The 22,070-nt window shown below is 51.7% G+C and overlaps 1 protein-coding gene across 4 annotated transcripts in view; it reads left to right on the top strand.

The window, feature by feature from the left end:
* The window catches only part of SEMA5B (semaphorin 5B), a 120,107-nt gene extending 104,615 nt beyond the window's left edge, over window positions 1–15,492 (top strand). For 3 of the 4 annotated variants that reach the window (XM_030858383.2, XM_030858384.2, XM_060298153.1), the window contains 13 exons: window positions 401–608; window positions 723–930; window positions 7,750–7,867; window positions 8,017–8,198; window positions 9,315–9,458; window positions 9,660–9,807; window positions 9,945–10,170; window positions 10,359–10,577; window positions 11,040–11,210; window positions 11,313–11,462; window positions 11,800–11,844; window positions 12,277–12,482; window positions 12,719–15,491. In XM_030858383.2, coding sequence (XP_030714243.1) covers window positions 401–608; window positions 723–930; window positions 7,750–7,867; window positions 8,017–8,198; window positions 9,315–9,458; window positions 9,660–9,807; window positions 9,945–10,170; window positions 10,359–10,577; window positions 11,040–11,210; window positions 11,313–11,462; window positions 11,800–11,844; window positions 12,277–12,482; window positions 12,719–12,877 — 2,184 coding nt within the window. In that variant the 3' untranslated portion in view covers window positions 12,878–15,491. Of the gene's footprint in view, window positions 1–400; window positions 609–722; window positions 931–7,749; window positions 7,868–8,016; window positions 8,199–9,314; window positions 9,459–9,659; window positions 9,808–9,944; window positions 10,171–10,358; window positions 10,578–11,039; window positions 11,211–11,312; window positions 11,463–11,799; window positions 11,845–12,276; window positions 12,483–12,718 lie in introns of all 4 variants that reach the window. The other variant, XM_070045454.1, reaches the window with a different exon arrangement.
* The last annotated feature ends 6,578 nt before the right edge of the window (window positions 15,493–22,070 follow it).

The raw sequence follows: 22,070 nt of genomic DNA, 5'->3' as shown, positions 1-22,070 counted from the left end.
TAGAAGGCATAAGAACCTTGAGCTGATAGGGACATGGGAGAAGGAAGGCAGGGCTTGGCCCAACATGGGGGAGGGGCACCTACAGCGACAGCATGAAATAACAGGACACTTGTTATCCACACTCATATGATCCGTTTCTAGATAATCCAGCCCCCCTTTCATCTTCCTTGTCCTCTTCTCCATCCCTGGTAGGTCCCTCATCCTGTCTTCCCAGCCTCATTTTCCCTTAGTTCCCAAAGATGAGACATCTTCCTGGAAGAGGGTGCAGGGCACTTAGCGGGGGATTTTGTGGGGCAGGGAGAAGGGATTGGAGAATCAGAGTCTGGGTTGCGAGGAAGGAGGGATACGGGACCGCGGCAGCCCGGCGGCTGGTCACGCGTGACCCGGTTCCCTGCCGCAGTGCGGCACCCTGCCCGAGGTGGGCCCCAACGAGAACCTGACAGAGCGAAGCCTGCAGGACGCACAGCGCCTGTTCCTGATGAGCGAGGCCGTGCAGCCGGTGACACCCGAGCCCTGTGTCACCCAGGACAGCGTGCGCTTCTCACACCTTGTGGTGGACCTTGTGCAGGCCAAGGATACGCTCTACCACGTGCTCTACATCGGCACGGGTGAGGCCGCCCCGCCCCGCCCCGCCGGCGCTTGGGGTGGGAGGGGGTTGAGCGGCAGGGTCTGGGCCGCGAGGTTCCGGGGCCTTTAAGGCCACCCTGATCTGGCCCCTCCAGAGTCCGGCACCATCCTGAAGGCGCTGTCCACGACGAGCCGCAGCCTCCGCGGCTGCTACCTGGAGGAGCTGCACGTGCTGCCCCCCGGGCGCCGGGAGCCGCTGCGCAGCCTGCGCATCCTGCACAGCGCCCGCGCACTCTTCGTGGGCTTGAGTGACGGCGTGCTGCGGGTGCCGCTGGAGAGGTGTGCCGCCTACCGCAGCCAGGGGTAAGCGGGCGCCGCGGGAAGGCGAGCGGGCGCCGCGGGAAGGCGCCGCCGGGAAGGCGGCCGGGCGGGTGCGCCTCCAGACGCAGATGCCTGCCGATCGCACTGGGAGCTGGCGCTTAAGAGGTGGAGTTTTGGAGTCAGGTCGTCCTGGGATGGCGTTCCTGGCGCAATCTCCAGTTGTGTGCCTTTGGACAAGTCATTTAACCTCTCTGAACCTTGGTTTCCTCCTCATAAAATCTCTGCAGGGTTTTTGTGAAGGATAAGTGGGATAATCTGCCGAAACCACTTAGCACTCACCTGGGGAATATATGTGTTGAGCAAGCGGTGGTGGCTGTCGTTATCCCTGTTGTCAAGCCCACAGTTAGGGCCTGGTGGCCATCTCTAGACCACGTGATTTACTCTCAGTCCCTTCAGTTCAGAGAGTGGTCTTTATCTTTGAAATCACAGCACTTGCTATGCAGATGTGAGGGCAGATAGGAGATGATACTTTGAGTCAGCCCCAAGTTTGCTTCTGTAACTTCCCCACTTAGAAGAGGCAGAAAGGCCTGGCATGGGTGGGTTGGAGGTGAGGAAACACGTGGAGATGGGACGTTGTCTTCCCAACAGCTTCTGCAATCAGTTCTCCATACCTTAGCTTCAGGTGGGTTCACAAATTTGGCAATAATGACATTGACGTTTAAGGGGGAAACAAAAGCCTATTCCAAAGCCAAATGCACATGTATCTCAGACTCCTAAGCATGTGAGGCTACCCTGAGCTGCACCCGTTCACTTCGGAGATAATTCAGAAATGGCCTTTAGCTGGCATAGCCACAGCCATGTGGGCTTCTGTGGCCTTTGCAACACCGGGACCTCCTGGCTGTGCCCATCTGTCCTCAAGATTTGGGAGACAAATGGCGTCCAGGCTGCCAAGGGTTGTTTTCCAGCCCCGGCGGAGTGTGCTGGGATCTGATCAGAGGCCTGGAGGGCCAGGGAGGAGGCTAGAAGGTCATGGTGTGACAGCGGGGAGTTGGGGGGAGGCGAGCGCAGTGGGCAGATACCCAAGCTTCCCTCAGCCCCAGCACAGGGCTCCATCAGCAAAGCACCGAACGTTTGCGAAGCCCTCCCACGCTCAGAGCACTTCACGGGGCTGTCGGTGTGAGAAGAGGGAGGCAAGATGAAATAGGTCTGGAACACTCTCACTTCCCTCAGGGCTCTAGATGTCTGGCTGGGGAGAGAGACCTTGGCCTGAATCTGACATGTGGGGAGAGAATGGGGTATAATGGGAGGGACTTGCGTGGTGGAATTGGATGTACCTGGGACCCCATCTCAGCTTCGTCATCTGCCAGCTATATGATATTGAGCAAGTTACTTACTTAACCTTTTGAGCTGTGGCTTTCTTCTGGGGAAAATAGGGGGAAATGTGACAAAGCAGATGGTATTTACTTTTGGCAGACGAGCTGTAAGGATCGGGAATAATGCTCACGAAGTGCCTAGTCCAGCGAGTCATCATTGGTAGCTAGTGTCCTTATTCCTTTTTTATCTCCGCCAATGCATTTAGGGGCCCTCCAGTCTCCTGGGCTCTCTGGAGTCTCGGGATTTGTGACGCTGAATACAGACAGCACTGCTTGGCAATGAAGCACGGCATTTCTCTCTTATGTGCTTCTTTAACTGCTGTGTCGTTATTAAACTTTTCACATGTACCGTGTTCTTTAAGAGATTGTAAATCCTCGAAGGCAAGTCCAATGTCCCAGTATTTTTTATGCTCCACCAGGGGGCCATGCCCAGCCCTAGCCACAAAGTGGCCTGCTACACATGACTGATCCTGCAGTTGATTGATTGCTTGGCCTGAGAGCAGGCTGGTGCAGGAGAGGAGTGGGGAATGGGACTGGAAAGTGGATTGAGGCCAGCTGAGAATGCCAAGGGAGGATTTTGACTTGAATCCTGTGACTGGAGGCACTGAAGTGGTCTTTGAACGGGGGAGTGGTGTGATGGGCAGTGTGAATAGGTGTCTTACAAAGATCAATCAGACAGTGGCGAGCAGCATTGTCTCGGGACAGATGGTTGGCCAGCGTGAGCTGCTGTGGCTCTAGGCCAGATATGACGTGATGGGGTCTGCAGTGGAACGAGAGGAGGGACAATGCCGGACGTTTCCCCATTCACGTGGTGCTGCAGACAGGGGACAGGGAGTTCGCGAAACATGGCCAGGTGGAACAGCAAGGTAGACAGAGGTCAGTGCGGCGTCTGATACTTTTGGTTTCCTGAGTTTGGGATAAGAGGCCTTGATATGTACAGTGGAAACCCTGCCATAAAGCTATAGGTGGATCTAAAATGTGCGGTCTCGTTACTGCAAAGTTCTAAAATGACCAGAGTAAGCCCGTGCTGCCAGCAAGCTGTGCGCTCCGGGAGTCTGGGAGCCAACTGCCCATCACACTATATCAGAATGTATGCTGTTGTGAGGCAGTTTGTCACGGGGTTTTACTGTGTCCCATGAGAGACCTTTCCTGCGTCTATCCTCATTTCTTCCAAAGCTGGCAGGAAGCTGAGGGTGGTTAAGCAGAGGCCCCTTCAGGCCCCCTCCTCTGTCCAGAATCCAGGGGCTTGTCTCCAGCACCCTCCTTTCACTCAGGCAAACCTCAGCCCCATGGGGCACGACCAGGACCCTGGCCTGGCCAGAGAGACTGGTGCTCACAGGAGGACGAGCAGAGCGAGTGAATGGCTGACTGGCTCTACAAAGCAGGTGTTTTATGCATGGAGAACTGCCCCCTTCCTCCTTCCAGCACGCCTTTCATGCTGCCCTGGAGGGAGGGGCCCCTTATTGCCAGCTTATCCCAACCTCCCTCCCTGGCAGGGGGTCTGGGCCCCGTTCCACTACCATCTTAAGTAATGGCCACTTCCACCCAAGCTCCACCCTGGACAGCTCCCATTGTGAAACCCTTGCTACTGCAGTGCTGGAATCCGCCTGCTTGCACATTTCACCATCCATCTCTGTCCTGCTTTAGAGCCCATGAAATGAACCTGTTGCCTTTTGTAATGGCTGCTTGAGACACTGCAGTAAAAAAGACATGATGATATATTATTGGTCTGATGGCTGCTTTTATGAAAGGAACTCTAAACTGCCACCCACTCCTATAGTCAGAGACACTTTCACTCTCCTGTGCTTGGAGCTTTAATTTTCTTAAGAATATTCTCTGCTCTCGAAGCTCTGGAGTGGCCTTTGGCCAAAAGCAGCAAATGTGGAGAAGAAAAGAGCTCAGGCGCTGGTGCCAGGGGGGTCTCGCAGGTCCCTTCAGGCGGCCAGGACTGGGGCAGGGCAGGGCAGGCGTGTCCATGGAGAATCTGGTCTCCTCTTTCTTCTCTGGGAGAACTGTGAGCAGGAGAGGCTGAGGGCAAGGGATCCTGAGTGAGGGGCTGGGGCCAGCATCTACTCTGTGTTTTTCTTCACTCTTTTCTTATCCTGTCATGGATTGGAAAGACAAGGCACTTCATCTCTTGGCTTGAGAACCCTGACAAAAGTGGCCCTGGAACAGTTCTAATACTGTTCATTGCAATCACCTGAGGAGTGTTTCAAAGACTCTGGTGCCTGGACTTACTCCAGTCCAGAAGGCCCGGAAATAGGAGGGATTTTTGTTTCGTTTGCTTAAGCCTTTTAAAAGATCCCCAGGAGATTCTAATTTGTTGTCAAGACTGGGAACAACTGTTCTAGAACTGGTTAGGCCCTAAATGAAAGAAGTAGCATGAGGCAAATTGCATTCCTCCAGAATCTTCTGTTTTTATCTGTGTAGATCAATTCAAATTATCTGCTCTCATCCATTCTCCCTACTGGCAGACATTTGTTTTTGATGGATAGAATCATATATATGTATGTATGTATTATTATTATTAATCACTCGTCATGGCTAGTTTTTTTTTAAGCTATTTAATCTATGTTGCTTATAAAGTGCCGTATCAATGCTTCTAGAGTTTGATGCCCATTTCTGAGAACTGAGGGAAATACACTCAGGAGTGGGCTTTACTGAGTTCTGATTGGCTGAATCTGCTAGCAGCAAATTTGACCCAAATGTCAGCCAGTAAGCAGAACCTCAAAACCACAGGATGCTGAGACTACTTTTGCACATGTATTGTATTCAGTCCTATGATGTCTAGTTTGATGTATTTGCTGGCGAAACACACCTAAATCAAACCATTGATCCCAAATGAAAATACAAGCACCCGTACGTTGTATAATTCACACAAATTGTCCTTGAGAGAATAAAATGGAAACATAGTCTTGAGAAACAGATGAGTGTTCTGGATTCCCAGGTGGGCCAGGGTATGTTTACTGGGGTCCAGCGAGGCTGTCACCCACTGAAACCCCACGCATCACCTCCTTCATCCGAGGTCATGAGCGGGGGCTACTCTTCACTGCGGTGCGCAGGCTTCTCATTGCGGTGGCTTCTCTTGTTGCGGAGCACGGGCTGTACGCATGCAGGCTTCAGTAGTTGTGGCACATGGGCTCAGTAGTTGTGGCTCACGGGCCCTAGAGTGCAGGCTCAGTAGTTGTAGCGCACGGGCTTAGTTGCTCCGCAGCATGTGGGATCTTACCGGACCAGGGCTCGAACCCGCGTCCCCTGCATTGGCAGGCAGACTCTCAACCACTGAGCCACCAGGGAAGCCCCACCCTCTTCTTTATAAGGTCTCTGTATAACCTCTTTTCTCTTTGGTCTATTGAACTCACTGAAAATAAAGAACTCACCTGACAGGTGACTTTGCCTGAAGTTTCAAGAGAAAAGAAAGATTCTATCCTGAAGACACCAAAAGGGGCAGCCCCTTGACTCCTTTGTGTATCCCTTTAGCCCTGGGCAGCCTTAGCCCCTTTGGCCAAAGGAAAATCCCTCTGCAGACTCATGTCATCGCATGGGCTCCCCCACCCTCTTTGTCATCCAGCACCTCCTTAACCCCAAACTTCTTCTGCTTTCTAACCTCCAGTTACTGCCTCACTCTCACTCTCAGTGCTCTCCTAGACCCTCTGCAGCAGGCCCACTGCTGTAGAGCAGCCAGACCTGGCCAGAGAGGGTGGAAATTGGCGAAAGGAGGCAGAAGGGACCCAGCGAATCCCCTGAGGTTGGCAGTGGGCTCTCTGGGTATTGGAGGGAACTTCCTTCAGGCTCCAGAATCTGATATTCTGTTTACTTAGCAATGGACAGCAAATCCCGATTCCACAATTCCCATATTGTTTTTCCCCTCCTTGGAGTCTTACCAGTAGAGATTTAACTCTTGTTGTTGTTGTTAAAAACTGTAGAGGATACAATGACTAAGTCAGAAGTAAAAAGGGAGGAGAGGAGCCTAGGTTATGAGAAGTGGGGGCTTTGGGACATGCATCAGCGTGTGAACCGTTACCTCTCCGGGTTCATTTGAGATAGATCTGCCTAGGAATAATGGGGACCTGGGATGTGACCCCTGGCTCATCCCAGCCTGAGCTCGTTCTTATGATGCCAGTGCATTGGCCTCTGGGTCCTACCACTGAGCAGCACAAACGTGTGGATGCCCAGGTGACCCTGGACTATGCCCAGGTGTCCCCTGACCCTGCACCTGTGTTTTGAGGCACGGGCTCACGTTCACTCAGTGTGTGAAGTAAGACACAGCCTCCAGCTGGGAAGCGGGTGCATGAGGGGAAGAGTGTGGTGGGGAGGTCTAGGTTCTAGCCTCAGCTCTGCCACGTACAGTTTGCGTGATCCTGGGGAAACGCCTATTCCCTTCTCTGTGACTGTTTCTTCCGTTGTACAATGAAAAGGTTGTTTTGTGGATCCCAGTGATTCTCAGTCTGGCTCCCATTAGAATCACCCTCAAGCATTTTTGTTTTTTGCGGTACGAGGGCCTCTCACTGTTGTGGCCTCTCCCGTTGCGGAGCACAGGCTCCGGACGCGCAGGCTCAGCGGCCATGACTCACGGGCCCAGCCACTCTGCGGCATGTGGGATCTTCCCGGACCAGGGCACGAACCCGCGTCCCCTGCATCGGCAGGCGGACTCTCAGCCACTGTGCCACCAGGGAAGCCCCCCCACCCCACTCAAGCTTTTAAATCCCCAGCCCACCCACCCAGAAATTCTTGTCTGGGGTGGGCCCATGTATCAGTATTTTTTAAAAAGATCCTTTAGGGACTTCCCTGGTAGTCCAGTGGTTAAGACTGCACTCCCAGTGCAGAGGGCCTGGGTTCGATCCCTGGACAGGGAACTAGATCCCACATGCCTCAACTAAGAGCCCGCATTCCGCAACAGATCTCTCACGCCGCAACTAAGACCCGGCGCAGCCAAATAAATAAATACCTACTATTTTTTTTTAATGAAGGAAATTTTTTTTAAAAAGCTCCTTTAGTGATTCTAACGTGCAGCCAGGGTTGAGAACCACTGGGCCAGCTCATCTGTAAGGGCCTTTCCATCACTGTAATCATGGTGTCTAGCAGGGAGGAACTACCTCTTTGGATTTCTGTTCACCGCATCTTCACCTGTGGCCCTAGATGAGGACTGTGGGGCACCCAGACTCAGGGAAGGCAGTAATCTCTTGGCTAAGTGTGTGGGTTCTGGAGCACCATAGTGTGAGTCCATGGTCGGCTCTGGGTTTCCTCCATGTAACATGAAGATAATAACAGTACCTTCTGCATTGAGTTGTTGTATTGAGTTAATTCATGCTTCTAAAGTGCTTAAAACGATGCCTGGCACACAGTAAGTACTCAGTGAACTTCGTTATTATTGTGGAGGATAACTGAATGAAAGAAGTGCCCAGAGGAGAGTGTCCAGGTGTATTCTTGGGATGCAGGTGATGGTGGGAGTGCAGTGGACTTGAGTCTCTGGACCTCTGTCTGGCAGGGCATGCCTGGGGGCACGGGACCCGTACTGCGGCTGGGACGGGAAGCAGCAACGTTGCAGCACGCTTGAGGACAGCTCCAACATGAGCCTCTGGACCCAGAACATCACAGCATGTCCTGTGAGAACCCTTTTGTACCCCCCACCAGGGACCTCTTCCCCCGAATTCAGGCCCTGACTCTCCATCAGTGTCCCCACAGCCCTGGGACCTTGTACCTTCCCTGCCCCTGCCTTGTGTGACAGGGTCCTGCTCCTGGTGTGTGTCTTCAGGTGCGAAATGTGACTCGGGATGGGGGCTTCGGCCCATGGTCACCATGGCAACCGTGTGAGCACTTAGATGGGGACAACTCAGGTTCTTGCCTGTGTCGGGCCCGGGCCTGTGACTCCCCCCGACCCCGCTGTGGGGGCTGTGACTGCCTGGGGCCAGCCATCCACGTTGCCAACTGCTCCAGGTATGTGAGGATGCAGGGCTTGCTGGCGGTGGCCTTGGAATGGGGGAGGGGGGGATGGAGGGAACGGGGCATCCCCAGCCAGCTGTTTGCACTAAGGGACAGAAAACACTTCAGGGCTGTGCAGGGCACTGGACAGGTGGCTGATGTCTGGGGCAGGAAACATGAGCCCTGGGAGAGTTTCCACTCCAGTGGGAGAGAACTTTCTGCCTTGCGGTGCTCTTCATACAAAGAGGCGTGGGAGTTATCCCTAGCCAGATCATATCCTCAACAAGCCTTGCAGTCCCAAACAGGAGGGACAGCATGGGATGGTGGTAGCTACCTAACCACTCTGAGCTTCTCTAAATGAGGGTTACAGTGCCCACCCTGAAGGTTGTTGGGAGGGTTAAATGAGATCATATTATATATATATTTAGAAAGAGAGAGAAAGAGAGAGAGAGAGAGCTTGCACACTGCCTACTACCTGAGGACTCCCTAAAGTGATTAAAAGAAATAACCCATAATTCTTGACACTCTTAAAATAATTTTATATACACTACATTTATTAATTTAACCATCACAGCCTCATGGGATAGGAATACAATCATTATCCTTACTTTAAAGATAAGAGTATGATGAGGCACAGAAGGTTTCGGTAATTTGCCCGGCCTTAAACAGCCAGTAATTGGTAGTGCCAAAATTTGAAAATTAGGGGCAAAGGAGACAAGAGTGGGTGGTGTCTTGAGGTTGGAGCAAAGCATGTGCAGTAGTAGAACGGGGGAGAGAGCATGGGTTTGAATACCAGGGTCTGCCAACCAACAAGGCTGAAACAAAGGTTGCAGATGGCAAAGGCCTTCTCTAGAGAATATGTCCTTTTCCCCTGCGAGTAGAGGCCATGTGGGTATATCTTTGTGCTCTAACCCTAAGCACAGCCTGATATATGGAAGAAGGCTCTCAATGCATGTTTGAGGAGTGAACAAATGAATGAATAAGTCATTCCTGAGAAGGCCTGGTTAGGAACTATCTCCTGTCAATCGCACTTCCTGACAACAATACAAAATCCACCTGTGCAGATGTGATTAGATCTGAGAAGCTAGAGCTCAGAGGGTCATTTGTCTCTATCCCCTCCGGCCCCACCAGGAACGGGGCGTGGACACCGTGGTCATCGTGGGCCCTATGCAGCACCTCCTGTGGGATTGGATTCCAGGTCCGCCAGCGAAGTTGCAGCAACCCTGCTCCACGCCACGGGGGCCGCATCTGCGTGGGCAAGAGCCGGGAGGAACGGTGAGCTAGGGCGTGGCTGTTGGTTTCTGCGACAAGCCAGCCCCGAGGTCGCCGACTTCCCGGGCCCCCTAGAAGGTGGCCTGGATTCTCCAGGTGGTCCAGTGGACCCTCGTTTTCCCAGTCTCGCAATCTCAGTGACCTCTCATAGGGAAAGGGGTGCCCGTTCCCTAGAGTAACGACTCCTCCCCCTCTCCCCGTCAGGTTCTGTAACGAAAACACGCCTTGCCCGGTGCCCATCTTCTGGGCATCCTGGGGCTCCTGGAGCAAGTGCAGCAGCCACTGTGGGAGCGGTGTGCAATCGCGGCGTCGGGCCTGTGAGAACGGCAACTCCTGCCCAGGCTGCGGCGTGGTGAGGGCCGGGCCGGGGGCGGGCGCGGGATGCCTGGACCTCGAGCCAAGAGGAGTGCAGAGAAGGGGCGGGGGGCGGAGCGCGGGACAGGCCTGGGGCTGCGAGGCTGTGCAACAGCACCAGTCGTCCTCCCGAAGGAGTTCAAGACTTGCAACCATGAAGGCTGCCCCGAAGTGCGGCGCAACACGCCGTGGACGCCCTGGCTACCGGTGAACGTGACCCAGGGCGGGGCGCGGCAGGAGCAGCGCTTCCGCTTCACGTGCCGCGCGCCGCTGGCCGACCCCCACGGGCTGCAGTTTGGCCGGAGGAGGACGGAGACCCGAACCTGCCCCGCGGACGGCTCTGGAGCCTGCGACACGGACGGTACAGCCCTGCGTCTCCCCACCCGCCACCCTCCCTCCCAGGCCCAGAGCGATGGGGCGGGGCCGGGAGTGAGAGCTGGGGGAGGAGGGGGCAGGGAGGGGATGTGCGGTTTGGAAGAAGGCGGGAGGCCTTTGGGCCGCCGTGGGAGCCCTCTGTGGCTGAGGCCAGCCCCCCTGTATCCCCCCCAGCCTTGGTGGAGGAGCTCCTGCGCAGCGGGGGCACCTCCCCGCACACGGTGAGCGGGGGCTGGGCCGCCTGGGGCCCGTGGACCTCCTGCTCCCGAGACTGTGAGCTGGGCTTCCGCGTCCGCAAGAGAACATGCACAAACCCGGAGCCCCGCAACGGGGGCCTGCCGTGCGTGGGTGACGCTGCCGAGTACCAGGACTGCAACCCCCAAGCTTGTCCAGGTAACCCTCCACTAAGGAATCTTGGCCCAGAGAACCCCTCGCCCAGGGAACCCCCATCGGGGAGACTCCCAGGCCTCCCCAGGCTACAACTAACTCCTGCTTGGAGACCTCTACTCCCTGCCAACTCTGTACAGGGCCCCCAGAGCAATTTTCTGCCCTGAACATGGACACGGCAGCTACTCGCAGGGACCAGGGCATTTCCTCACCCTCCGAGTTGCTGTTTTCTCTCCTTTAATGGGTTAGCTAAACAAGGAGCTTGATTTGAGGCGAGGTTGGTTTTTGGTGTCCCCTCTGCAGCCTGCATTTCTCCTGCCACCCCTGAGGGGAGGGGGACTCCCTGACAGTGGACCGTAGGGCTGGGGCAGGGCGGATGTTGAGGGCAGTGTGGCCCTGAGAGGCCTAGCCTGGGTTGGGCCATGCCTGCACCTGCAGCCCCTCTTCACCCACCCCATCGCCTTGCAGTGCGGGGTGCCTGGTCCTGCTGGACCTCTTGGTCCCCATGCTCAGCCTCCTGCGGTGGCGGCCACTATCAACGCACCCGTTCCTGCAGCAGCCCCGCCCCCTCTCCGGGCGAGGACATCTGTCTCGGGCTGCACACGGAGGAGGCGCTGTGTGCCACACAGGCCTGCCCAGGTACGAAGTGCATCTGGCAGGGCCTGGGGAGCAATGCGGAGCCTGCGCATCCCCACTGAGGGGGTCTGGGTGGTTAACCTCATCCCAACCCACAATACACAGAAGGCTGGTCGCCATGGTCTGAGTGGAGTGCGTGCACGGAGGATGGAGTCCAAAGCCGTGGCCGGTACTGCGAGGAGCTGGTCCCCGGGCCCAGCACTTGTGCTGGAAACAGCAGCCAGAGCCGCCCCTGCCCCTCCAGGGAGATGCCCGGTAGGTCTTGGAGCCAGCGCCTTCACACCAACCCTTCCTGCCCTGAGCCCCAGCTTCCTTCCCCTTCTGAAGCATCCTGCGGGGGCAGGATGAAATACCGGGGCGGGAGGTTCACACACTTTGGGCCTTTGCACGTCCTCATTTGACGGATGGGCCTACCTTTCTCAGAGGTGGGGCCTGGGGGGAGACCAAGGGAAATGAAGGTCCCCAGGTGCAGTCCCACAGGTCGGCGCTGACCCAGGGGTCCTCCGAGACACACACCAACACACACCGCCCTGGAGGGACTCACGTCCTCTCCTCCGTGCCTCTTACACCCACTCTGCTTGTCTTCCTGCAGTGATCCTGCCTGCCTCCAGTGTGGATGAGGCCACTGGCTGTGGAGGTAAAAGGAACCTGCCCCACCTCATGATGATCCACGCCCCCCCCTCCCCAAGGAGGAGACCCACCTACTCTGAAACCTGGAGTCTCTCCACTTCTCGCTCCAGACCCACAAACCTTGTTGAGGTCCCGCACTGCTTTAGACCACGTGTAGGAGAGTCTGGGCAATTCCATCCATGCCCCTCAGCTAAGAAGTGGTGGTCAAGTCTGTATTCAAGAAGAGTCACCCAACTCCACACCACTGGCTGCCTCCTCCGACCCAAGCCACAGGTGGTCCTGTGAGACAGGCCCCTGGTGACAGGCCACGCAGCCTTCCTGTTTCTGATGACTCTGGCTTCAAAGCCCTTCCCTTTATGTCTCAGAGCCTCCTATTGGGGGGCAGTTGGGGGTCTTCACAGTGGCCCTTTCCTTACCTCTTGTCTCTTCCCTCTCCCAGAGTTCAGTCTCCTCCACCTGGTGGCCACAGGCATCTCTTGCTTCGTGGGCTCTGGGCTGCTGACCTTGGCGGTGTACCTGTACTGCCAGCACTGCCGGCACCAGTCCCAGGAGTCCACGCTCGTCCATCCCGCCACCCCCAACCACCTGCATTACAAGGGCGGGGGTGCCCCCAAGAATGAGAAGTACACACCCATGGAATTCAAGGTGGGAGTCCTCTCGGAGAAGCAGAGGGCAGGGTGAAGGGTGCAGTGGTCCTGGCCCTACGCTGGACATAACTAGGCTGGGCACTCGGGAGAGAGCAGTGGCATGGTGGGCAGAACACTGTGTCAGGAGCCAGACGTTCTCTCATTGACTGGCTCCTGATTTCCTTGCTCTGGCCTGTCCTCTTTCCCCGTCTCTCCCTTCACCCCTTCCTCTCTTGTTCTTTCCTTCTCCCACAGACCCTGAATAAGAATAACCTGATCCCCGATGACAGAGCCAACTTCTACCCATTGCAGCAGACCAATGTGTACACGACCACCTACTACCCGAGTCCACTGAACAAACACAGCTTCCGGCCTGAGGCCTCACCTGGACAACGGTGCTTCCCCAACAGCTGATACCACTATCCTGGGGACTTGGGCTCCTTGCCTTCCTAAGGCACAGAGCAGGTGGAGGTGGGACGGTGGAGCCAGTTTGGTTTTCTCCCTCTGCACTAGGCCAAGAACTTGCTGCCTTGCCTTGTGGGGTCCCATCTGGCTTCAAAGAGCTCTGGCTGGCGGTGACCATGGGGGAGAGGGCTGGCTTCAGGCTGGCACACGGCTGCAGTTCCAGCTCAGCCCGGGTCTCTCATGGCCTCCTTGGAACCCACCGTCATGCTGATCTCCCCTGCCATGTCTGGGCTGTGGACCTACTAGGCGTGTGAGGGAATTGGAGAGTGGAGATGGCAGGAGGGCAGGCTTTTAGGTTTGGGTTGGAAATGACAGCCCGTGTAGCTATCAGGGGCCGAGTGTGCCCCTCTTTGGCTGGCCCCAGGAAGGGCCTGGGCTACATCCTGATTATCTCTGAAAGAAACTAGTCAAATGACCCCAGTAGTTCTGGATTCTCTGCCCAGGGCTGGGTCATTGTGGTGCTGCCCCAGTGTGACATGGGGACCAAGGCTGGAGCAGGTTGTCCACGTTTGCCTAGCAGTCTGTGCTTTACCCAGCGACATCCCTCTGGTCAGAGGCAGTGAGGACGGGGGGCTGGAGACTGAACTGTGCTGAGAAGTCCTTTAATCTGGGCTGGCACATTCCTCGGCCTTTCAATCAGAGTGCATGAAAGGTGACCCAGGAGGAAGGGAGGTGGGAGGCCAGTGGAGATGGCTTTCCAGTTGCTGCTCAACAGAGCTGTTGGCTGAGACCCGCGTGGGAGTCTCTGCTGGGCCCTCATCTGTTCAGGAACGCACACATGTACACACACAATCACAATCTGCCGCAGCAACAAAAAGGATGTTGGGCTGTGGCATTATTAAAGATGATATCCAGTCTCCAAATGTAACGTCGTCTTCGTGCATATGTGTGTGGGCTCCTCTTGGCCCGGTCTGGTCAATTAGAGCAGTGCACTGGGGTGACAGATGGTCTTCTCAGGGTGGGGGAGATGACCCCAGTAGAGTTTGACTTTAATAGAGGATAACTTTCCATTTGTGAGTAAATCTCCACATACACACGTTGCCCTAAACCCTTGTTGGAAAAGAGGGATGATCACAGATTCACAAGTAGGGACACAAGTACACCAAAGGCAATACAACGGGAGATTTCTGCCCATTGCCTTAGCAGCTCTAATCGGCAGCACTTCCACAGTGGAAATGTGTGAGTCCAGCAGGGGAGTATTGATGAAGATTATTTTATGAGGTGCTTACATTGCTGAGTTTAATAAAACCAGAACTGACTGAGAAATGAGTAAATCTGTGAGGTGGGGGAAGCCCTCTGTAGTTTTGGCTGGATTAAATCAAAATAGCCTCAAAGCCTCAGCCCACCACATCCGTGCCACCATTTTGGATGAGATTGATGGACATGTTAAGTTTAGAGAGGAATTTCCTGACTTAATTGGCTGGATCAATTACAGGATTTGCAGCAAAATCTATTTGTAGGTCAGGCTGTAAAGTGTGAGATCCCGGTGGTAGAGGAAGTAGAGGATCTTGGGGAGGGGAGGAGGAGGAAGAAAGGAGCACTCCTGGACCTCGTGTCTTGGACTCCCTTGTGCTTACTGGCTCAACTGCAATAGCCGTGTCCTCAGTCCAAGGTGGAGCCCAGTCAGTGAGAGCTCAGGGGACATAATGAGTATTTCTGCAGTTTGGGGATTCCTCACTGAGTTTCTATTCACCCCATGAATCCAGAGCCTGTAGGGGCCTGTGTTAGATCTTGGGGTTTTGGATTCCCTTGAACCTGGTAGAGCCAATGAAGTTCAAGAGTGTTCTAGGGCCCAGGGTGCCTGCTTCACAGGGGCCACTCATATATGTCAGGCACTGGTCAGGTCTGTAGCAAGCAGTCATGAAGAATTCCCGGGTCATGCCCAGCCACTTTTGACTGGAATGGCATCAGTGGAGTGGAAACCCATGTGTGTCATGGCAAAACACACACCGCGTGTGTGTGCATGCACACACACACCATCTGTTACATAAAAGTATCAGTCCTTCACATGAATTAATCATAATTTATTTAAACCACTATGATTTGTTTCAAATTTTTCTTTACCAAAGAACGCTATTATGGACCTTCTTATCCGTATCTCTATGTCCTTAGGGTAAATTCCCAGAAGCGATTGCCCTTAACCTCTGTGGCCAAATCTCTTGCCGATGGGAGTACACAGCCACCAGCAGCACATTCTCATTGCATTATTTCTAATGCTAGTAGCTAACTCTGATAAGTGCTGTCACCTCCAAGCACCATACCAAGTGCTGATCATTTCTCTTATTCAGTTCTCACAACAATCCTGAGAGGAAAGTACTATTGCCATGCCCACTTTACAGATGAGGAAACTGAGGTTTAATAAATTTAAATAACTTGCCTAAAGTCACACAGCTAGTCAGTGACGGTTCAACCCAGGCAGTCCAACTGCTTGTTATCAACTTGATAATTTTTTAAAGCGTAATTGTTTAAGTTTTTAAAATATTTACTGAGTGACCATTTCCCTCCATTTACATATTGGCCATTTGCATTTCTTATTTTTAAGAAGGATATTTTGTACCTTTTCTCTTAGGTGGTCATCTTTTCCCTATTGCTTTGTAGAAGATATTAACCTTTGGTTAAAAGATATTAACCTTTGGTAAAAAAAAAAAAAAAGATTTAAATATTTCCTTAATTGATCCTATGCCTGTTTTGATACATAGATATTTGAATTTTTCACATAGAACTACTGGTTTTTTGTGTTTTTTTTTTAAAGGAAACTATACGGATTTTGCTTGAATGAAACTGAAGTAATGAGTTTTCTCACTGTCACCACCATGAATCTCAGGGATGCAGGCTTTAGGGGACACAGTTCTCTCCTTCTGCATATGCTGCATAGTGTCAGTTACTCTAAACAAAGACAGGATCCAGGCTGGGGATCTATTGGTTTGGGACTTGACTTAGGGGAGCATACAGCCTTATGCACTCCAGAGGAAGGGGTGCCTTAGAGGGAGAAAAAGAACAGAGTGTGTGTTGAGAGGTTCATTTCTCTGGGAGGAGGAAGTAGAGCTGGGTCCCCTCTACCTGTCAGGGCAGGTGAAATCTAGACAAACAAAAACTGGGCTCCTCTCTCTGGTGGCAGACACTGGCCATGTGGTAGACAGTTATTGGGACCCAGAGTACAGGGTCCTTGTCTCACAGCCCAGTCCTTGAGCAGGTCAAATATGACCCTCAAGCATCGATGGCTAGGAGCCCATTAACAATGAAAGAGATCATCTCCCCACATGGTCAGGCAGGTGGCCTTGACAGGAGGCAGTACACCTGGGTGAGGATCTGGGCTTCCCCGACTAGAGGCTGGATTCCAAGTCCTGGTTCCAAAGTCACACGGCACAATTCAAGCCTCTATATTCAAAGTTAAATTTTAGTTTGATTTAGCGCCTATCGTCTGGAGAGAGAGGATATTGACCAAACTTGCTTTGACAGCTGGACAAGCAATCTTCCTCCAGTAGCCATTCTTCCTATTCATTGTGTGGGAGGATGGCTCAGTCTCTAGCTTTACTGCTCACCAGCTGTGTGACCTCAGCAAATCTCTTCCCTCTCTGGATTTCAGTTTTCTGGCCTATGTCATGTCAGGGTTGGGCCCAGAGTCTCTACCAACTTCTGTGATTCCTAGAGCTTTGGGAAAAATTCTTGTACGTGGTGCTTTTTCCTCTTTGGTGCTAGCCAAATGCTCCAGTGTTACTCTGGCCCTGTCTCTGCCACCTCTAACTTGTCTCAGAGTCGGCTGTGCTACTCAGGGCTGGGTCATCTTCAGGGGAAACCAGGCACCCTGAACCCGCTGTCCTCACACAGGAACCTGGGGAAATGTCTTCCTCAGAGTCTCCCATTTTTGATTCCTGGGCCCCAAGTTCCCCTTCATTGAGGCGGATAGAGGTGGACAGTGGATACACATGCATATGATGTGTATTTGTGTGTCACTGAAGTTTGGCTTTGACCTTGCTATTCAGCCCAAAATCTGTGAATTGGCCTTCAGCCTCTGCTTTTGGAAGTTCAACTGTAACGGGTGGAGTGCACGCACATTAGGGTGAGACCTTAGCGCAGTAGTTAGAGGTCAGGCTCCGCCAGCAGTCAGCCTCGCAGGGCTCTCCTGGCAGAGTGCGGTGAGAGGCGGATCCCGGCCTTCTACCTGGGGCCCTCCGTGTCCCCTGGCCTCGGGGCCTGTGGGTGAGCTGGGGGGCCCGGGGACAGGCTGAGGGCTGTGTCCCGCAGAGCTCCAGAGCCCTCGCCACGGCCGACCACTGGCCGGGCCCAGGACCCAGCTCTGCGACCTGATAACGGTGACAGTCTCCATGGGTCGCAGTCCATGGAGGCCTCAGCAACTGGAGTATATGGACACTGCCATTAAGGTAACAGCTTCAACCAGCTTCAGTCTTTCCGTTCAAGTTTCAAAAATTGATACGCTGAGACCGGTTGTCTACCCCTAGGAGGCGGCCAGAGGTCAGGGTTAGGCTGCAAGGACGTCACCCGTCGTTTCTTCAGGTCCGTCTCTGTGGTGGGCTGTTCTCAAAGAAGGGCGACGGTGAGCTGTGAATTCGCCTTGTTGGTATTTGCCGCAACATGTACTCCTTCACAAATGATTTTGTGTAGGATCACAAATGATCCTACACAAATGATTCTCTCCAGTGTAAATGAAAAGCCTGAGGGCCGGCTGGGTCCTGGGTGCCCGGCGTCCTCAGTGGTGATGGCTGGGCAGGGTCTGGGGACCTGGCCTTGAGGGCGCCACAAGCTGAGATCTGCCTGGTGGGCCGGGCCTGGGCACTGGTGGGAGGACCCAGCCTGGGTGCTGGATGAATGCTCCCGGGCAGGGTAGCCGGCCCCCGCAGGGACCCCGTCCTCTTAGCCAGGACCTGGACCTCGGAGGGTGAAGGTTGAAGGGACCTTGCCCTTTCTCGTCGGAACAGAGAAACAGAGAAATAACATTTGTTTTGGTGGAGGTTTACAGGAACATCGTGACCTGACCGTGACCTGACCTCAAGGACAAAGGATCTGACACCAAGAAGTTTGCAACAACTAAACCACTCCCCTCCCTCACCTTTCCTGTAAAAAGGCTTTGCTGAAAGCTTTCGTGGAGTTCTGGGTTTTTAAGGCATGAGTCACCCATCTCCTTGCATGGCCCTGCCGTAAACCTTTGTCTGCTCCAGACTCCAACATTTTGGTGGTGTTTGCCCTCACTGTGCATCAGGCACACAGACTTCGTTCGGTAACATAAATAGCTGAACGTGTACTTCATCATTTAGAGCACCCTCGAGCTTGTACCTGAGCTACAGCCATGGTTACATAGGTTACCGGTATTTCAATCAGCTCATCAACTCTGGTGACATGCACAGGGCATGCAATTTAGATTTATTGTTAGTAGATAACACTCACTATAAATGTCTAGATGAATCTTGAAGTGAAAAATCTCTTTATGCTTCATATGTTAAAATTCAATTAGTCAGTTGAACTATATATATGCATATTTAGTACTGTAAGAGTCAAATGCCCCAATAATAAACAATGGTTGTGAAAGCTGCTAATTTTATGTTCAAACACAATTAAACCCTTTAAAATAGCAAATAAATAGGGAACAAGACTCAGAGTTAAAAAGAATGCTGAGAGAACGTTAGCTAGATAACTTTAGGAAAACATTACAGTCTTTGTGAACTAATAAATGTTAATTTAAGGGCTTCCCTGGTGGCGCAGTGGTTGGGAGTCTGCCTGCCGATGCAGGGGACACGGGTTCGTGCCCCGGTCCGGGAAGATCCCACATGCCTTGGAGCGGCTGGGCCCGTGAGCCATGGCCGCTGAGCCTGCGCGTCCGGAGCCTGTGCTCCGCAACGGGAGAGGCCGCAGCAGTGAGAGGCCCGCGTACCGCAAAAAAAAAAAAAAAAAAAAAAGTTAATTTAAAATAATACAGGGCAGGGACTTCCCTGGTGGTCCAGTGGTTAAGGGGCCACCTTCCAATGCAGGGAACGCAGGTTTGAGCCCTGGTCAGGGAACTAAGGTCCCACGTGCTGTAGGGCAGCTAAGCCTGAGCTCTGCAACTACTGAGCCTGAGAGCCACTGCAGCTAGAGAAACCCACGCACCGCAACGAAGAGCCCATGTGCCCCAAGGAAGACCCAGCACAGCCAAAAATTAAAAAAAAAAAAAATACAGGGCAGAATAATAGAGATTTGATTAAGTCATAATTCTAATATTTGCCAATTGGCTTGGTGTCTATCATTCATTATGTTAAACAAAATAACCTTTAACCATTAAGTTTAATTTTGGTATTTAATTTCATTTAGGTTATGAGTCTTTCAAGAATAAATTCTGTTTGGGAATTCACGTCTTATGAAAATGGATTTCTAGAAAAGAATGTCAGTTTTTCTACTTCAACATTTCATAGGTAGGCAGAAAAAATTACCAAATCATGTATAATTTCCATGATAAATCACCTTTAATTTAGACATAATAAATAACATAAAAGGAATGGAGAAAAGAAAAAAGTCCAGGAAAATGTGATATCCAAAAAAATGTCTGGCTTCTCTACTGTTCTCAGTGAAGTGAGCATCTACTTAGCACCACAAAATTGCAGCTGACTATGCCAAGCAATTACTTTTCCTGTACTGTAATGTCAAATTTAAAATTTATGTAATATTAATTATTTGATTTAATTAGTATTAATATAATTTTAATAGCAAAATTATAAGAATAATTACATTCTTTGGGATGAGATTTCAGATTAATTCCTGAATCCCAGATGTTTTGTTTTGAGATGGTGCTATCTGGCTTTGGCCTCAGTTTTAACCCAATATTGATCTTAGCATTTGCCCCAGTGTGCATTCCAGGCAACGTAAAAGGCCACTGGCACACACTGCTCAGCACCAGCCTGTCCATTCGCCCATCTTCCTGCAGAGTGCTTTGTGGCTGTCTTCTTTTCCTAACAATTAAACAACCATTTATTTAACCCAACCCCTAATGATAGACTTTGAGGGTATTTTCAGTTTTTTGTTACAAACAGTGTTGCAAAGACTATCCTTGTATATGTACAACTATAATGGCAGAATGAATTCCTAAAAATAGAATTACTCAATGAGTATACACATTTAAAATTTTATAGATTATCCAATTTATTGCACCTCACTTAGCACCTTCTGGTTTTATCTGTCTCTCTTTTTTAGATGTAGTTCTCCAGTTTTAGTGGTTGGGCTCAGTCTGGGGGAAAGAGAATCAATCAAGGTGATTTCATTGTGCCTCCATCGCCAAGGCACTCTCTCCCTTCCTCCCCACCATGGTCCTGGTCCCCCAGCTACCTGGTCAGACCCCTATGAGGGTCCCACCACACCTGTTCAACTTTTGCCATCAAAGCTTGCCCGCTCAGTGTCATAGGTTTCCTGGGTCCCTGTTTTCCTAACTGGATAAGCAGAATCCAGCTTCGGTGTGATTGGTTGACACTGCATTATAATTAAGGCTTTCAAAGCCTAACCTCAAAGAAGTCAATGAGGCTGGGACTTTTAGGAACTCTTCCTGGCGGGTGAGACAGAGATTTTGAGCAGAGGGATTCCCAAAACCCTCTGCGTCAAAGCTGCCTGGGACACTATGACCCTCCTTTCTTCTACCCCTTTCCTTATTTCAGGCGTTGGGAAAAGGTCTGATGCTCTGGAATTTCTCCGTGGCTCCCACCTGACCCTCCACTGGGCAAGGAGCAGGGTCCCTCCTGCTGCTTAGGGCATCTTTTCCAATTTAGAAAGTTCCTTTGTTCTCTTAATCTTCATTTTAATGTCTGTATAGGACCATGGTCCGTCCCTAGGCCATGATTTTTACTTGATTTGTGGGAGGGGCTTGGGACAAGCAAGCATGGGGAAGCCAAGATTTCCATCTCAACCACAGAGAAAGACACTCAAATGAACGAGTCCTGTCAAGTTCGTTACTCCCGAATCTCTGAAACAGCCCCACACCCACACCAGTCTTCCTCTCATCAGACGAGCAACGTTAGGCTGGTCTTTACAGGAGGATGGCCACGGATTGGTTGCACCTGCCATAGGGTGGCCTGGCATGAAGGCCTGTGCCTAAAGCCCAGAGGGAAATCGGCTAAACCAATCAGATTGGCTTCTGTGGGATTTGGGCTGGAGAATGAAAAGATTGGTTGGTAGCAATAGAAGAAAGGAGCAGACAGAGATGGACAGGCAGAGGCGGGGTGGGGCAAGGATGGCTGCCCCTTCTCCTGGCTCCAGATGGCTGAGATAACTAGGATTCTCATAACTGGAGGAGCACACTCCCTGGTGCACCTCGTGGGTGTGGCTCGGAACTTTCTCTCCTGGCCTGTTCTCTTCCACCTCCCGCTTCTCCCAAGTACCCTGCTGAGGAGATTCTACACCCACAGGGTGTAAGACTGACTTGATCTATGGCCTTTACCTTTAAATTCCCTTTTAGAGAAAAGAGGAGTTTGAGACGTTCGTGTCTGACGCCTGGGCCCCATCCAGGAACAGTCTATGTGCCGAGGTAAACCCACTTCCTGAGTGTGGCATCTCCCCGCTCCCAGGAGCACACCCAGTGCTCAGTCAGCACCCGGCATCCATCGCTAGTTCTTTTATGTGAGGTAGAGTGGTGGCTATTAGTAGTAGTAGTATTACCTTTTTTTTTTTAAACTACATACTTTCTGAAAGATTTTTGAAAAATTTAGTTACACCCTTACAATTTTTACGTTGATATCTAGAATTTTTCATCATAGCTTGAAGAGCTGCAAAGGATGTAATTTCTGGCATATTGCAAATACTGACATTTAAAGATAAAACTGTTCTTTTAAATATAACTAATAGCATCTAACAAACAGAGCATTTTTAAAAAATATAGAAGAGCTCTACTTTCACAACTGGAAAATTTACATTGTTCCTTTTTCCCTTCGAACATGTATGTTATATGTTCCCACAGAGTTTCATCCTAACGTAATATATTTTTAAGCATGAAAGCCTTTTATTGTTCGCACTATCATACTTCTCTGCAACTAAAATATACATGTGAATTGAAATGTTACTTTAAAAAATTTTTATAAGTTAAAAAATTATTTGGGATCAAGATATCATGATTATTATTAACATCAAACATAGAGATACTTGAATTTTGACAATTATTAAATGTAAAGTT

This window comes from Globicephala melas, chromosome 4 (assembly GCF_963455315.2).
Source record: "Globicephala melas chromosome 4, mGloMel1.2, whole genome shotgun sequence".
Lineage (NCBI taxonomy): Eukaryota > Metazoa > Chordata > Mammalia > Artiodactyla > Delphinidae > Globicephala > Globicephala melas.
Note: the sequence above shows the minus strand (reverse complement) of the source record. Positions and strands in the feature narration are given on the sequence as shown.